Raw genomic sequence first — 18,354 nt, 5'->3', positions numbered from 1 at the left:
GAAGATACAGATGTGCTCCAGAAAGACAGATCTGTAACACACCTTCTGCCCCATCTCAGTGGGAGCCTCTAATTCCTGCCTTCCCAGATATGCCTTAAATCCAGCCCAGCAACCTCCAACTGTTCCCCAAAATGCAGCAGCATTTAGTGAACAGAACACCAAAGATCCAAGCCCCTTCAAGTGAAGAACCAGTAGTCCATCCCCAGCTATTTTCCTAAAGTCACTGCAACTACTGAGCCCCTTTTCTCTGCTCCATAAGCCAGCCTTCCTCCATAGGCAGCCACCTCCAGAGAGAACACACAGTGGGCTGGCAGGCACCTCTTCAGCTCCCCAGAAGCTCCAGTCTCCCCACCCTGTCAGCAGGGAACTCAGGATTTCAGAAAACTTTTTCATTAAAAAAAAAAAAAAAAAGCAAAAAAAAAAAAGCCTTCCAATGACTTTCTGTATCACAGGAGACTTTCTCTCCTCCAGAAGCATTTATAACAGCCAGAGAAGACTAATTGTCTTTAGTTGTAGGGGGAGGATCCATTTCTCCAGGGATGGGAAGTGGTCATCACCTACAACCACATGGAGGTAAAAATAAGTATGCCCTGCCCTGATGGAGCTGACTGGTGCTTCAAGCAGCCATCAGGCTGGGAGAGGTCTGAATGTGCCCTTGTCCCATGGATGTCCCATGAAAAACACTCAGGACACTCAACTTCTTTTTCTCTATTTCCTTTCCCAAAAACACATGTATTAAGTTCAGATGAGGCAACACTAACTGCTGTGAACACAGCATTAAGGTTGGTAAGAGGATCCCACATTGTGTTTTATTATTCTTTCATAACTACTAGACAGGGATTCGTGAGAGTTGAAAAGTAGGGGTGCTTGCTTTCAACAACATTTAGCTGCCTACTCACAGTGCCCTTTCTCTAACACTGATTCCACATGGACTGCAATATATCACACAATTCATAGGAAAAAAATACTGTGCATCCTTGTTTCTCATTTATTACAATAACAGTATTTCAGAAGTAGTGAGCTGTTTCTCTAAAAGTGACAGAAAAAATATTATAAATGATAGTAAAACACAACAGCCTATCAAAATCCAAAATATAAAATTTGTATCTACCCCAAATCAAACCACTGAGTTTATCAACACTTACAAATGCTTTATAATCACATGACTGGAAGATGAGTTTCTCTGGGTGATGCTGCCAATACTGTACAGGCGTTGATGCTGTGGCTTCATTTGGAGGTCTCAAGGTAATTGAAGGCTCTCCCCAGTCTCCTGTCTGAAAATCACAGTTGTTCAAGGTGTAAGAGCATGTGCAGGCAAATTCACTATAAAGTAGCCCTCCACTGTTGTGCTCAATTAACAAGGATTTATTTTTCTACACAGAGCCATGTTACTAAAATAAGGAAACACAACCCCTACAATATTTTTCATGATTTAATTTATAATTCAAAGTCATCGACTGTAGTGTTTAATGAGGCTTTAATTAAATCTCTGCTTTGAGAATAAAATCATTATGCACCGGAAATGTTCCTTAAAAATGAGTGTTTACAATACATATATGAGGATGAGAGCACTTGAGAAAAATCATGAGATGCACAAAAATGCCTGTCACAAATCCTGCTATGTGTTTTACAAGCTTTTCTGCACAGTTAATATGCCTTCCATTACCCAGCACATATAGCCAATGACTAACTTTCCTAAATGGCTAAATAACAGAGACTCTGCTTTGATCTGAAGACTTATTATACATTCTTCAAACACACAAGGCATTCTTTAATCTCTTTACGAATATTTACTTTGATCACCTTCTCTTGATGCCTCATTGTGGAGGTAGTAGCATTGCCCTTCCACATTCATCCTTCTCATTGATATAGGAGATTGCCTTTCTGAGCTGTCATCTCCTCTCTTTCTTCAGAGAACACAGGTAGGAGTGCATTTTGCTGCCAAATCCCTTTGCAGCACACTCTTCTGCCCTCCAAAAGAGCCAGTGCAGCCAGGAACGTCCCCAGCCTGGCAGTGCTGGTCTGGGTCTCCCTTGCCTTTGTGTATTTGTGGTCATGGCTCCATGGAACCTGAACTGACACATCCTTAGGGCCTCCTTTTACCTTGCAGGTCTATTGACCAGCTCACTTTCACTGAAAATGACCCCTGGAGGGACTTCTCCTATTCCTAAGCCCTCTTCCCTCTGCCACCACCCTCACTTCTCTCCTATCCTGTCTGGTCTGGACTGCCTCTCAGTTCTCCTCTTCTCACAGCTCTGTCTTTTTGCAATCACACTTGTACTTCCTGATCCTCCTTCTTCTCCTGCCCATTCTCTCCCAAACTATTTTACCCTTTCCTATATGATAATTTCAGTTTGGATTGTGCTACTTCTTTCTTTACCTGCACTTATCTCTGTGTATTTTCTATGTATTCCATATTGTTAAAATATGTGTTGAAACTGACAAGGAATTGTCATCAGCATTTCACACAGAACATGGCTAGAAGTTCAGACTTTTATAGCAAAAAGAAGTTAAGCATCAAAAACACATGAAAAAGATCTTATCGAAGACATTCAAAGTCTGGCAAACCATCACATCTTACTAATTAAGTCAGGACAGAGTCAACAGAACAAGTACATCATTTTCATGTGTCACAAAATAACAAAATGACACGCATTTGTACAGCTCTGCAACAAAAAGCATGAGATAAATCTGGAAACATCAACATTACCCTGCCATTATGGCAACTTCAAGCAAGAGAACATAAAACAATGAACCCAGTTACTGGTGACACCATTAGCAAATCTACCAATTACACAGTACTGTAATTTCTGTTTTGCCTAGTTAAGTTGCCTATATGCCATGGATATGACTTCAGCATCAGATTTTGAAAGGAAAGCAGCAGCAGGAATTGCTCCAATTTTTGTCAGTTTGCATCCACAAAAGTGAATCCTTCTGGCCACTAATGCATAAAAATTTTCTATCTTATTTTATCTGAAGTGGGAATTCGATTTCTTTATGAGGCAGTTCTTATAAAATAAGGTTTCCATCATATTACAAGGGGCAAGGATCTGCATCCTTATTAGTGGAGTCTGACAGCAAGAGAAGATGGACTGAGCCCATCACAAATTCTCACACTGTGTTCAGCTGTCTCTTATGAATGTTCAAGGTCACAGCTAACAGGCCACTTGTTTTAGTTTTGTTTTTTCCCCCAAATAAAGATACACTCCTGCATGTTCTGTGTAAGGAAGCAGAGCTCAGGAGGTACATCCTGGCCATTTAGCAGAAGATTTCTATGTGGACAGGGAGAAAATTCAGGACAGAAAAGCTGCAAAAGTACATCTCTGTACCAAGGAAGCACAGGGATGGGATCAGAGCTGGGACCAGAACTTGTACTGAACAAGTGACCAGGGGTAGTGCTCCAAACCCTTCTGTTGCACTGCTCAGGAAATGCAGGACACATGCAGGAAAGAGATAGCACTGCCAAATTAAGCAGGGAGTAAAGTGAGTACATAATTTTACAGTTTGTTCCCCTTTTCCATATAAAGTGTGAAAAGCATAGAGAACTGCATTGTTTCTGTCTGTAAATAAAGGGCAGAAAAGGAGGAACAATGATTACCTCTGATTACCTCCTCAATTTGATAAAGAAATTAGAAATAATCTTCAACCAGACTAATAAAACTAGTGTATGAGAAACTTAGTGGGACTTTGTGGACACCATGTTTGTATCCATTGAATGCTCTATAAATATGATCATCCTATTACCTACTCCTTTAAATTAGACAAAATAGAATTGCCAAAATTACTCTACACATCTCCAGGATGTCCTAAACATGCAATAGAGCTGAGGTTAGGGCAATGCAGACATACAGGATTTCTGCTGCTCCTGTCAGACCACTGCCCCTGGAGGCCTTTCATGTATTTCCATGTGTCTTGTAGAGGGACCAGCTACTATGAAAAGCGCATAAAATTAAACACATAGATAGAGATTATTATGATGGATGGAGAAGACATTATAGATAGTCAATATTTTCTTTTACAGCTGTATCATAGGTATTTTTTAATATTCAGCAGAAGTGGCTCCTGGTTTCCTTTCCTTTTGTTTCTTACCAAACTCCTTAGACTTTTAAACAGTACTACTGTTAGTGTTCATAACCTATTTAGACTGAATTGTAACAGGGTAGTCTCCAAAGCCCAGATCCATGAAGATGTTTAGAAGTCTAATTCCTATTACATATTCCCCATGCAATTTCCTTTCCTCTTTTTCTTTTTTTTTTTTTTTTTTTTTTTAAGGAAGAAAAGCTTTTAAACAAGATTTAGACATCTAAATACATCCATAAATCTGTGTCTAAAAACCCTACCAAGAAGAAAGGGATCTTCTCAGCTGACTGGCTCTAGTCAGATACTGGAATTCTGAGATTTAGGATGTGATTGTGACATCTAACATCAGGTAAAATACAAAATAGGACCATCTTTGACCTAGAGAAGACTTGAAACCACAAGTTCCAAGCCAGGGTGGAAAAATTAATTACTACTAGTCCTAAATCTGAGGAGTTGATGTGGAACAATTTATGGGTGATGTATTGAGATTCAGGTCCTTCAAAAGCACCTAATACACTTTTCAAGTGGTACAGAAATTGCTGTGCAAGACCAACTATAATGTTTGATTTAAGCTTTAAAAATAGATATGATAGGATAAGGATTTTCTGGTTTGAATATTTAATTTGCAATTATAAGAAATAATCAAACATTTAAGCTTATGTATTTTTTATGACACAATATATGGATGGAGATATTTATCTCTCTGATGAAGTAGAAAGGCAAGAGATAATTTCTTCCTCATCTAACTTTACAGCTCATCAGACAGCTGTGCAATTTATCACATGGTTTTTGCTGTACTGCCTGTGGTTTAGTATTCCAACCTCCCTATGACTTTAACCAGCACCTTTCCTCTCTTTGGCCTCAGCTATTTTGAAAAAGAAGATTTTTTTTTCTTCCACATTTTGCAGATAAAGAATTTAAAATCAGAAAATGGTCTTAAGGCAGGTGCCAGAGAGGTAAGGATTCAATCCTTTTGCAATGACAACTTTTAATAGCCTTAGAGAACAATACCTTGTGCTCTTGCAGTGTTTCCTAGCCCCCAAAATGGGCAGATATGCACTTCTCAGTGCTCTAGGAAGGGCTGGATGCTTGATGTCAAATGAGCTACAAAGCAGACTACAGCTATTATTTCCTCTACCATTTTTTCTACAATTGCTGCACATTTTCCTATCTTATCCCATTCTCTCAAAAGTGTGTTTGACTCATATTAAAGGCACCTGGATGCAGAGATAGTCGCAGATAAGAAGTAACCTCACTAAATCTATAAAAATCTAACACCTCCCTCATCTTTTTATAAAAATGTCAAGTTAAAAAGACTCCATGCTAAAAGGAAGAAAAAAACCAAGAAGGTCTGGTTTTGAGTGGTTTGAATGTAGTTATTTTTAACAAGGACGGCATCTTATAACTTTTCACCTGTTAAGCCTCATGCCTAGTTATGGTAACGTGTATTAGTCACCATGACAACAGCAAATTGGAGCACACATGGATACAACAGTTCTGGCTGAAACGTTTATAATTCTTTCCCTGTAAAATTTTTAAATGTTCTGCAGACCAGTCGAGTCCTCATTATTTGCTTGTGTTTTAGTTCCTAGAAGAAGACAATTTTTTTTAGCTCCTTAAATGTTTGGCTTTTGAAATAGTGGAAACAGGTTCATGGTGTACTTCAGATTTAAAATCCTTCTGATGCCCAAATGACCCCTCTCTGGCAGAAGTGTTCCAAGGAGGCATGAGAGAATTAGGAGAAATCTACAGCTGCTCTCAAATACTCTGCTGAACAACTGGCTGTCGTCCTCAGCGCGCTGCAGGATGGATGCTCTCCCGTGCACAGCGCTTGTGACCGCCACAGAAGCGACAAAACCCATTGGCATCGCCTCCAACTCCCCCAGAGTGCCTCTGCAAAGGCTGTGTAACCTCAGCTGGGCAAAGCCCACGGACCAACACAGGGAGGGCAGCACAAGACAGCGCGGGGCGAAACCGTGCGAACCCGGCCGCTCCCACGGTTTCCGCTTGGCAGGAGGGAGCGGACAAAAACACGAGGAACAGGACTCAAAGCCCCCCTGAGCTTTGAGGAGGCTGCTGGCAGTGTCCCTGTCCCCAGGGAGCCCACACACCCCAGCCACACGGCACGACACAAACCGCGCCGCCGCGACACGGCAACACCAAGGCAACAGACTCAACATCCATGGAGGGACAACACAGCCATTCACCACTGTGGCTTACATTATGGACCTGATGGATCGAGGAGAAAGGATATCCTGCATTCTGGTTGGTCCAGATCTCACAGACCGAAGACTGCTAATATAAACAGAAAACTGTATCTCATCTTGTAAATGTTAGTGCACTGCAGCTGCCAAGAGGCAAGAATAATTAAGAAAAGGCTTGCAATAATACTAAAGAACGAAGTAAAACAGTTGTAAAAAGTAATTCTTTCATTTATTTGCTGACAAAATATTTTTGGACTGACTGAATAGAAACATAGCTTATTCAGAGACTTTAGAAGAGGTTTCAGACTGCGAGTACAAGAAAACAATATAGTCAGAAGTGCTCATGATGTAAAGAGATAAAGTTATACAAGCATAAATAGAAACTGCCTAGAGCAGAAGTAATACTGGTTACTTTCAGTTTTTGGCAGGAAAGAAGTTTGAAGTCAACATGCCAAGTAAGTTTTGAGACTTAAATCTCTCTATGTTGGAGACATTTACAGGGAGAAAGGAAGGGAAAAATCGGGCAGCACAATCAACAGGAAAAATACATTTTCTTTATAACAATTACCAGAAATGAATGCATTGCAATTTAGTAAAGCAGCTGCCCACCATCTCCTCCCAACAACAGTTTGCATACTAAGATACAGATAATATTACCTTTGGCATTGACCATGACCCTAGTGTGTAAATGGAAGGTTCCAGCCTACCCTCTACATTATACAGAGAAACTGTAGTAGTGAACCAAAGTATGCATATGGTAGCATCTCTAGCAAAAGCAGCAGAACTAGGCAGGCACAGCATTCACTAGCATCTTTTATATATTTCCTTGTTTGGACAATCATCAATAAAGCATCTGTGGCACCTCAGCAAAAGCTAAAATAACATTTTACAGTAGCCAGGCAACTAAAACCAAGCATCAGACATAGGATCTGCCCACGCTATCTTCAGCAGGCAGCAACAAAAGGCAATAAACAGACATGAAAAATACAACTGCAGCATCCAGAAGAGACAGCAATTAATATATCAGTAATTTAACAACATCAAGAACGTGCATTGCTGGTTTTTGTCAGCAGCAGCAGCAGGAATTCAGCACTAATGCTCAAATCAACCCACAGAAATGCAAGTCTTCTTAAAATATATAAGACACTTTCTCTTACCTTTTGTAGCCTGCACCCTGGCTGCCAACAGAGTAAGTTACCACTTCTGGTTACTGTCAGGGAAGCCTGGCATCCTCTGGACTGACTACAGAGAGCTGCCAGACAGCCTGGTGGCTGTCTAATGTTGTTAATTGTCCCTTATTCCCTTCATCATCTAAAATGCATGAGCACACACCCCTTCCCCCACCTTCAGTAATTTTAAAACTTTTACATATGTGTTTAATTTCACTCCTGCATCTTGTTTTCAGAGTTCTTTGCTTCTCCTTCATGATGTGCAGGGCTCTATATTTTGATAGCATTAGCTAATTAAGACTTTGACTTTTGTCCATTCTTCTACCTCATCCCCTGCAACTTACTACAAATTAGTCCTTATATATGTGATGAACACATAGTCTCAGTGCAAGGCCAGCAGCAAAACACTGCTGCAGCTTCTTCTGCTGTGCCATCCTTAGGACACTGCACTAGTGGTTACCAATTACATTTTTCTGTGTGTGTCAAGCAAACTGACTTCTGGATGTTTTGGCCATCCCCGTGGCTGTGATGCCTATATCTGTTTGCCTGAGGAGGGGAAGATTCCTAAGTAGGAATCCATGGCAGAAGATTGTGCCTCTGCTTTTCAAGAGAAGGGCAAAGAAAAGGCAGTTCCATGCTGGTCCAGCATGCCCAAGCATCTGGTAATTAAGGTAGTCAAGAAAACTGACTGCACTGCTATTCTGAGGTACTGAAAGCAGCAAGGGATGCAGCAGGATACTGCAGATATTTTATTTCTCCCCAGAGCTGGCAAGGGGTTGCCATGATGCTGTCACATTGTGAAGCCACTTCTCAGTATTGTGATATTCTTGAGACAAAAGTGTGTCCTTAAATCCTGCCCCTCCTGAGGACTTGCCTTAAGGGATTGGCATGGGGCCTCAGCCAGCTCAGTCCTTCAGCTGCCCTGTGCTAACTCAGGGACAGGTAACCCTGCAACACCTGTGTGCTGCTCCCTTTAAAAACAGGGCAGGGAATTAATCCTCTCACACTTGTCAGTGGTACCCATCCTGCCTCTCCCTCCCCAGCCCATCTTCTCCCAGATGGAAACACACAAGTTTGGGGTCCAAGTCTCTGCTTCAAGAACTGTTCAAGTGAACTTCCCCCAACAAACAGATCTATCTCCAGAATTAAAGGTTTGAAGGTTGAAACCATCTTTAAATACAATCAACAATAAATCAAGCAGAGCAGCAGAGACTGAGAATTTCCCACAACTCCAGGATTGCCCAGTCAGAAGGGCAGCAGTGCAAAACTCATTACTCAGTTTTGCATTCATTAATGTTTGAATGACTAAGGTACTAAAATGCAGTGCAGATGGAACATTAATTTTATGGATGGTAATGAATTCAAATTCAGAAATCAACCTTTTCCTTGCACCATTGTAGAAATATTTAGCATTTACTATATACATATTTTATATCTTCAAAGTACTTTAAATTGTTAATGAATTATGAAATGCTCAGAAGTACCTAAAGCTGCATATCCCTGTGGTGGAGAGGAAGCAACCAAGGCAAGGAAAAAGGTTAAGTGATTATCTGAGGCCAAAAAATAGGCAGTAGAAGGAAGAATGGGGATTAGACTTCAAACATTCACAATTTTCATCTCCCAAAACATATGCTCTCAAAAAAACCCTAAAGAATTCAATCTGTGCATACACTTCCACTACAATAAACACAAATACACCTGGGCACCCAATACCACTGACACAGAGGTTCTGTGAAAGAGTTTAATGAAGAACATTTTCCTAAGTAATATGGCAAAGAAGAGCAAAACAACTGTCTGATTAGTATCAAACATGCCATTATCTCAATACTTCCCAAAAGATAAATGCTTACAAGTAATGTCACAGCAAGACTCTGCTATCATATCCTTTTTGTGGTGTCCCATGCAGAAAAGGTTTCCCTGTCTAATCATGGTGGAATCCAACTCTGACAGGCAGGAGGGGCAAAGGAAGGTTAAAAAGATTTATCCAGAGAAAACTTTAGGCTTCCTCCTTAAAGTCTAGGAAAACATGGCTGATAATCTGAAGAGAGTAATTTTAAGACTGATCATAGAAATCATATGCTTTCTAAGGAGAGGAAAGTGGCAGAAAAAATACCTGAACAGCACACACAGGAGGGGCAGGAGCTGGGTGGAAGGCAATCCAGATGTATTCATTATATTCATTACAGCTCAATGAATTTCACTCAGTGGCACGTTAGGAGATGTTAAAGATTTACCTAAATTAGGAGTAATTATGCTTTAAAAGTCATAGAAGATACTAAAGGACCAAAGAAGGGCTAAAGGAATATTTAAAATGGGAGCAAAGGAAGGTTCAGAAGGTTCCAGCCAGCCTAACTGCAGAGCAAGTGATTAGAAATGTTTAAAAATCCAGCCACCATGCCCTGGTTCTCATGACCCTCTGACATTGCTCCTGGCCATCTGAAACAGGCACTCAGGAATATATGTATGCATGTGCATATTTATATTTATATCTATGCATACATTATTGAGAATAACAAAGGAAAAGTGCAATATTGCTGGCCATGTGCTACCAAGACATCTTCTATGTGCCAAGAAAAATTCAAGATGTTCATAATGAGGTTCTTCAGTGTGAATCATGTCAGATCAAATTTCCTTCCTGTGTTGGAAAACTGGCCAATTAAGTCAGCAGCAGCAAGGAGAAGCAGAGCAAGACATGGACACTGTGGACTCCTGATGCAGCATGTTTCAAGAATGATTATTGGTATTTAAGCACAAATGGGCTGAACATGTTGAGGCAATCTGCAGGGACCTGCTCCATGCTGTGGCTTGGAGGAGTGCCAGGGCTCTCTAAGGAAGATCCAGAAGTTAGGATCTTCTCAAAATGGGGTAAGAACTGAAAACAGATCTGATGAACTAGAGATCAGTCAGATGAAATGTAGGATTACACAGAAAAATCAAATAGCAAATAAATTAGCAAAATGATTTAGGTTGAGGGATATCAACAAAGATCTGAAAGTCTCAGTATAGTTCAAATTAGATAGAGCAGTCTTTCAAAAGAATAAGGATATAAATCACAGGATAAATCATGCTGCAAGGAAGCTCAGGAAAGCTCCTCCAACTCCAGCTCAAAGCAGGAACAGCTGTGAGATGAGACAGATTGCTCAGGGCTTCATCCTGTCAGGTCTTGAAAACCTTAAGGACAGAGACTGGACAGACACTATGAACAACCTGTCCCCCTGCTTGTCCATATGGGGAGAGAGCTCCTGGTGGTGTCCTGAGCCCCTCTTCCAAAGCCATGTCTCCTCCAGCCAGCCCTGCTTGTGCAGACTCTCCTCAGAGGGCAACTGCTTCAGCTCCCAGCCATCTCAGTGGCCCTTCACTGAATTTCCTTCTCCTATATAAAAAACCTCTGGTATTTAATAAAAGTAGATGTTGCATCCCTGAATGTTCTCAAAGCTCTGGGGAGAACTTGCCTTACTAGCAGAAATAACTGCAAATTCTCCTTAAAAAAAAAAAAAAATCTTCAGAGATGAAGAGTGAAATTTGCAGTTTGCATTTCTTTCAGAGAAGCAGAAACTTGAAATATCACTTCTTATTAGAAGAATTACATGTTTTACATCGATTTATTTCTTCTGCTTCTCCTGAAAATACTTTACATGAAAGTTTCCAGACAAGAACTGGGCCCCTTGGACTGGCTGTCTTTCAGCAAGAAGTGGGTGATAGGTGTGAGCTCCTTCTCATTGCCAGCACCCCTTCTGCTGGTGCTGCCAGCTCCCAGTGTACCCCAGCCTCTTAGCCCTGCAGAGGAGATACAAACCTCTGGGCAAACACCAGTGAAGATTATCAGACTACAGGTATCCACCTTTCTGCAAAAAAATATCTCCAAACAACAAAAATGCTCTTTCAGAAAAGCACCCCAAACTCTAAGAACAGTTTTTTCCCAGCAGATCAAAAATATATATGTTAGATATTAAAAATCAGTTTTCATACAATCTTTTCAATGTAGACCTTCTAGTCCACAAGACTGAGTGTGAAAACCAGTAAATTAATGAAGAAGATTTGTCCTTTTCTTGGTGTAGTATTTACTATTAAAGTTTAGATCATTAATACTAGATATAGAAGCAGCTTCCTTAATTCCATTTGCTGAAGCTTCTGTAAAATTTTTGAAAAAATTCTCTCTTTCTATTCAAGCAGAAATTAAGTAGATTTTTTATAATGTCTTTATTGTTCAGAGAAGTGCTGGATACCCCATCCATGGAAGTGTTCAAGGCCATGTGGGATGGGGCTATGAGAAACCTGCTCTAGTGGGAGGTGTCCCTGCTCAGAGCAGGGAGGGTGGAACTGGATGATCCAGCCCAGTGATGGTTCTGTGATTCTATGAAATGCACAATTCTCAAGGGATCTAGGGATGAAAACAAGCTGAAATTTACAGATCAAGATACAGCTGTCTATGGCATTTGCATCTATGTGAATTACAAATATAACTGCCAGCAATAGATTTAGTTAAGCATTTTTCTTTTGATGTTAAATTGATGTCACAGTTCAGTTATCTCTCCATATTAAAAATATAATGCACCTAAAATATGAACAAAATATGCATTTTGTTTGGATTTGGCTTCTTTTTTTTTAGATAGCTATCTATTTATCCTCACAACATAAACTATTTTATGCTTATAAAAAATGGAAATAAGTAGCCTAAGAAGTAACAAGAGAATGAATCTATACAACCATATTTTTGTACTTATTGCTTCATAAATCAACTAGTAAAGAATTCTGTTATTTCATGAGTAATCTCAACCATTGATAAAAAAACCTTCATTGCTTCTTAGATAATCTCATTTTACACACCAGTATTCTCTTGGGCATATTTTTCCTCATTCACAGTAATCTTTAAATCCTTCAAAAGCAGAGGAGATGGGAAAACAAACATGAAACAAGTAAATAAAAATGTCTTACTGTGGTTTAAAGTTACAAAAATAAAGATGACTTCTTTATTTTTGGCTCCTTCAGATTTTCTATGTCATCTTACTCAACCTGCAACATCCCTGTATGTCAGCTTTCCTAGCTGAAAAATGGAAAGTATGATTTTAAATCACAGCCCCACAGTGCACTGGAAATACAAATACATTAGTATCTGTGAAGTATTTGGAAGGCATTGCTGAGTTGAAGGTATTATTTCAGAAAGAAGCAAAATTATTTCACAATTTTAATATAAACCTGCCTTTGCTAATTCTGGGTTTTTTTGTTTGTTTGTTTTTATGACAGTTCTCCTATTCTGTAGGTAAAGGATCTGTTGTACTAAATCAATTTAAAAGATTGTTCCCTGCATATCAATCCTAACCCATCAGTGAATTATTCTATCTTACAAAATAATATTAAAAGGTAAAATCCCAACAGAAGAATCAGGACAGATTTTCTTCACACTTACTGTGCAGTCATTTCAAGGACCTTACATTTAAGCTATCTTGCATCTTATGAAAAAAAATATTTAAAAATTGTTTAAAAAACCAAGAGCCCTCAGACCATGTGACTGAAACACCCAGAAAGGCTTAAAAAATCAAGTCTGAGTTCAGCAACTCTGGGAAAGAACCTCTCCTGTGAGCCTTAGTGAATAAGTTTTTCAGCTTTCTCAGATCTTAAAAGATTTCCTTCCATCACATCTCTCTGGGGTGCCCCATATGGGCCATGACTAGATTTATCCTACTAGAAAACTTACCTGACCCACTACCAGAGACAGACACAGGCTGGAGCTGTCCCCAGGGGTGAATGAAGAGCTCAGTCCCTTCAATGGGACTCCTCCTCCCACCAGTTTTGGTTCCAAAGTACCCAAGCTTTGCCTGTGTGATTTCAGTTCTATTTTAAAGGTTCAGGCAATCTTAAGAACAACCTCAGCTATTTTAAACTCCGTTAATTTGATCATACTAACCTACAGTTTGCAGGCTCAAAATTCAACATCCACAGCTAATGGTGACTCAGACTACTCATTTCTTTCTAGATTTTTTTCCCTTTTTTTTTTTTTTTTTTTTTTTTTTTTTTTTTGGAAAACAAACCATCTCACAACCTTCTGTATTACCATTTTGGCAGTTATGATTTATACAACCAGACTTCACAGACTTTTGGAGCTGGATGATCAAATGGGGAGTTGGATGACCAAACCTATTCCACTGGGGAATCTTAACTGGTTAGACTCATTGTTTATATTATGATTTTCCCCTTAGGTCACAAACAGTCTGCTAGGGAACTGTAAATGAAGGTACATGCTGGCCTTGAGACAAAACCACCCACATTAAGTAAATTTAAATCAGTGCTTCCTCCAGGAAACAAAGAGTTGTATTACTTACAAGCAAATTTGATTATGGTTTAGAGAACTGTTTAAACACATCTAACACATCAAAGGAAAACAGATTTAAGCTGCTGTGCTCATTGTTTAAGAAATACTGGTTGATTGATGCAAAGATCAACATGCTTGATGAATCCCTGTAACAGTTTAGGAAAACACAGGCCATAGTAAAGATGGAAACATCCAGTTTCATCAAAATATCTTCAGATTTTAAATTAAGGATAAGTTAGTCTTATTCTAACATTTTTAAAATAAAATCAAGTTAATGAAAGCAATACAATAAGTAAGTTCTCAATACCATGTTGGCCTCTCTCTTCAAGGCCATAAATCTCATCATCAAGAAGATATCTAAAACACTTCCAAAACATCACAGCATCCAAGATGTCCTTTTGCACATTTGTGTACTATAGCATCCAGTAAACATGCAGATTCATCCAGCAGCATGCACACAGCCTAGCAAAGAAAGGGTTAAGACCAAAGAACATTCTCAAAGCAATTCCAATAATCATCCTAGATCATTTTGTATGCAAGAAGTATTTCAGCTGGGAAGCTGGACTGGTATCAGTTCAGATGTTGCTGCTGAAATGACACAAGCCAAAGGAACCAGCAAATTGCAAGGAGAAAGTTGCTAGATAAAAGAAAAACCAAAAAACCCACAACACTCAGAGCAGAAGGTTCATGGTAAGAATCAGTTGGATCTCCTTTACTTCGCAGAAACAATTATTTTACGTTTAATTTCAAGTGGGCTTTGGGGGAAAAGGCTGAAGGAAATCTAGCTCATTTTGGCTGAGCACACATTGCACAAAATAAATTTAAGAATCTATTTTTGGGCTAAAATGGTTGAAGAAATCCCTGGTTAGCCTCTTAATGGGGTGAGTCCAATTTGTTGAGAATGATCACCAGAGGGAGTCATTGACTTTCCCATTAAAGTCAAAGGGAATTTTACATACATCAGCAATGCAGAATTTGGGGGCAGAGCTGAAAAAGACTTCAAACAGATTGGAGTTCAGGGAACAACACAAACCATGGTTTTATGGATTTCATCTGAATCCATTTTCCCCTAGGGGTCCCAAAGGATGACAACTATATTCAATGGTTAAAATTAGAGAGAAGGCACTGGAGTCATCCATTCAGTGGGGACACACTCCCACAACAACAGAAAAAAAACCAGCAAAAACCCCACAAAAACATAAGAAAAAAATCCCTCCCAAAACCAACCACCCACCCACCCAAGCAAAACCCCAAAAAAACCCCAACAACAACAAAAAATCCCTTAAGCACTTAATTGGTTCTACAGGAGTGTGGAGTGGTTTAAGTAACAACTGCCCAGTTTTCTCTTTGGACATGTAACATATCAGTCCTGGAAATGCAGCATTGAACAGCACAAAGAAAATCTCCAGGTGTCACCTATAAGAGCATGTCATAACTCTTGGGAATATCAGCAAAAGAAAGGAGTGAAACAGAGTCAGAAAGAATTGTTAGCATAGGGGGTTTTTTGTTTGTTTTGTTTTATTTTTTTGTCTTCAATGCTAGTGACTAAAGAAGGTAGTGAGTATAGGATTTGTGAACAAAGTAATAAAATGAACTAATTAGACATGCCAGTGCATTTGGTCACAAGCAAGTGTGCATTTTATACCTAAATTTCACGATTTTCAAGAAATATTTTCATGTTAGGAACTTGTCTTTTCTTTGCTGGACTTCAGCTCAACCTTATCCTTGCCACAGAAGCCCAGCAGATTTTGGTTTGAAAACAAGCTCATTCACTCAGCAACTTTCTCCTTAATTCTGCACAAGAAGATTATATAGCAGAAAATTAGATTAAAAAAGGGCAAGGCAACAGCCCCACCCAACCAAATGCAATTTCACTTCCCTAGAAATGTCCTCTGAACAAATGGAATTCAATTTGTTTCTGTGTTCCCAGGTAATGGCAGCACCTTGTTTTGTTTGTTTATTTAATTACTTCTTGTTCATGCAATTAGCTGACAGACTGCAGCCTTTTGTTCATTATAATACAGTTATTTGCATAGCTGTTTCCATTTTGAGGCTGAGTTTTGGACAGAGGCTCTATTTTGGGTTGTGGCAGGCAGAGACACTGCTGGGAAGCCTCATGCAGGGAAGCATGCAGCAACCTGCTCCTTCGTGGAATGAGTTGCTCCAGGAACTGTCCTGGCTGCCCATCTGCTTCTGACAGCAAATCAAAGTCCTGTTTCCAGCATGCAGCATAAGACCTGGCTGTCTGATCATCACAGGTGTCACTGAAAACCAGTTGAGCTCATCCTAAAGCATTTTCACCAACACACTGTCCATGCATAATTTACTGCACTTTAGATTGAATATTAGGAAAAGTTTCTTCACTGTAGGGGTGGTCAGGCTTTGGAGTGAGCTGTCCAGGGAAGTGGTTCAATCATCATCCCTGGAATTGTTCAAAATACATCTAGGTGTGGTTCTTTGGGACATGGTTTAGTGGTGAACTTGGCAGTGCTGAGTTAAGGGTTGAAGACCTGAAGGGTCATTTCCATCCTATGTGGTTCTGTGGCATCACTCAATGCATGCTTAATTTAAAATTATCAGTATTCTTTCAGTGGTTGGGTGAAAAAAATTTAGACATGGAAGCTACTTGAAGCCTTCTTCCATGAACAGTTTGATTTAACATCCAGTTGAGTCTAGCGCGGTTCAAATAATTTTTTGCATAGTTAATTTTTTTTTTTTTTTAATAATCAAAATATATCCCCAGATCACAGTTTTGCAGAATGCTGACCCTTCCAATTAATAAATGCAGCAATCATCACCCTTCAAGTCCTCTGAGTTTCCAGCAGTGAATTGATGCACGCTTACTTTTATCTAGGTTTCCTCAGAATTTCGGGAATCTGCACTTTATTACAAAAATTAGGGGCAGAGTTGGTGCTGGGGGAAGACTGGACACTGGTGCACAGAAGCCACCTTCATCTCAGTGTCCATGAATCTAAACACCCTCAAATCTCTATTTCTGAGGAGAAATTATACACCAACACATTTACACTGTTTGAAATACAGAGTGCTGGAACAGACAGCTTGGAAAAATTGTCAACCTTTGCTGTTTATAACTCATCCCTCTTATACAAGCCAGTGCTCTGGTCAGGATTAGTCCTGTAATCAAAAGCAGCAAAGCCCAGCCTTTTAGTGGTACTGGTTTTAGTCCTACCTGTGCCATCTGCCTCTCCAGCTTTGAGCGGGGAATATCATCAAAATAGTTTTCATTTCTTCTTCTCCTTGCATCGCCCTGCATGATAATGTGGGGAACGTCCAGGGAGCCACCAGTAGTGAAAGTGCTTTGGCTGAGTGATGGAGACAACTGAGGAGGAGTGTGGTTACCACTGGGTTCCTGGAGAGAGAAAGAAAAATGCAGCATAAGAAGAACAGCATATTGCTGACTCCAAATCACACATTTAAAAGTGCATTTGAATTGCTCACGCTAAAAAAATTATGGAACAATTCCTGCAGTAGAGGTTATTGTGGATGGACTTTTGAGATTTGCTACCTGCAGTGCAGAGCCCATGTAGAAGGAAAAATAGTACACTGATTACATGAACTAGTGGGCAAATTTCCTCCCTGAAACCTCCTTGTGTAATATATACTCTCTCCTAGAGATAAAACAGTGAGCTACTTCTTGTCAAGGCCCAAATAAAGCCATGATTTAGGATTAGCTATTTGTAAGATGAAATACATTCTCATCACTTCTGAGCAGCTGCTCTGAGCAGTGAAAGTGATTTGAACACTAGCAACACCTCTTGCTGGAAAAAAATAAATGCACGTCCATTTACACAGTATAGACATTTTGTTGCAATTTTTATAGGTTTTGCAGAACATCCATTTTAACTTGAAGTACCAGATATCAGACACAAGCTAAATACCACTTCCTAGAATGCATGAAAGCATCAGAGTACAAATATTTTACCTGGCTTTTCTTGTTACTGCTACTGAGCTGTAACCTTCTATCACTGTGATAACACCACATAGAATTGATACATAAATGCCACCTAATAAATAAACAAACAAACAGGTCATCCTGCTATACATTTTCAGGGGACTTGAGGATGGTGGAGCAAGCAAAAACCTGCTCCACTGTGGGAGGTAAAAAAGTTCTGTCTTTTTATTTGAAGAGAGAATTAAAGCAGATAATTCATGCATTATTACACTGAAGCAAGCCCAGTTCTGAAAAGCATCAAGGTGCTTTACTCCATGCTGTTAAGAAATAAGATCTGGTGTAAGAAATCAGACAGTTGTAATCTTTACCAAATGGAAAGGAAAGTTCAAGCCATAGTAATGCCTGATGTCAATATTTGAAGTGTAAGAGTCCAAGTGACCGCATTCCTTGCAATTGCAGCAACGGATTAGTGTTTTTCACATTGCCAGCAACAAAAATGTTAGGAAATTATAGCTCTTTAGTACTTTTTAATTAACTGTGATTTTATTTTTTTTTTCTTAATTCTCTGGCTTTCCTACGATCTGAGACAAGCACTTGACATTTCCCAGGGCAAAGAAAAGAATATTTTCCTCTTAGGAATAATCTTTTCCCTCCTTCACAAAAATCCACCTACATTTG

At 39.5% G+C, this 18,354-nt stretch overlaps 1 protein-coding gene across 3 annotated transcripts in view; it reads right to left on the bottom strand.

The window, feature by feature from the left end:
* Positions 1-18,354, bottom strand: part of ANKS1B (ankyrin repeat and sterile alpha motif domain containing 1B) — a 398,734-nt gene that overhangs the window by 26,184 nt on the left and 354,196 nt on the right. For 2 of the 3 annotated variants that reach the window (XM_056481972.1, XM_056481973.1), the window contains 3 exons: positions 16,954-17,133; positions 6,301-6,372; positions 1,146-1,274 (listed from right to left, as the gene is read on the bottom strand). In XM_056481972.1, the coding sequence (XP_056337947.1) occupies positions 1,146-1,274; positions 6,301-6,372; positions 16,954-17,133 (381 nt within the window). Of the gene's footprint in view, positions 1-1,145; positions 1,275-6,300; positions 6,376-16,953; positions 17,134-18,354 lie in introns of all 3 variants that reach the window. The other variant, XM_056481971.1, reaches the window with a different exon arrangement.

Source organism: Oenanthe melanoleuca, chromosome 1A (genome assembly GCF_029582105.1).
Source record: "Oenanthe melanoleuca isolate GR-GAL-2019-014 chromosome 1A, OMel1.0, whole genome shotgun sequence".
NCBI classification, from domain to species: Eukaryota; Metazoa; Chordata; class Aves; order Passeriformes; family Muscicapidae; genus Oenanthe; species Oenanthe melanoleuca.
Note: the sequence above shows the minus strand (reverse complement) of the source record. Positions and strands in the feature narration are given on the sequence as shown.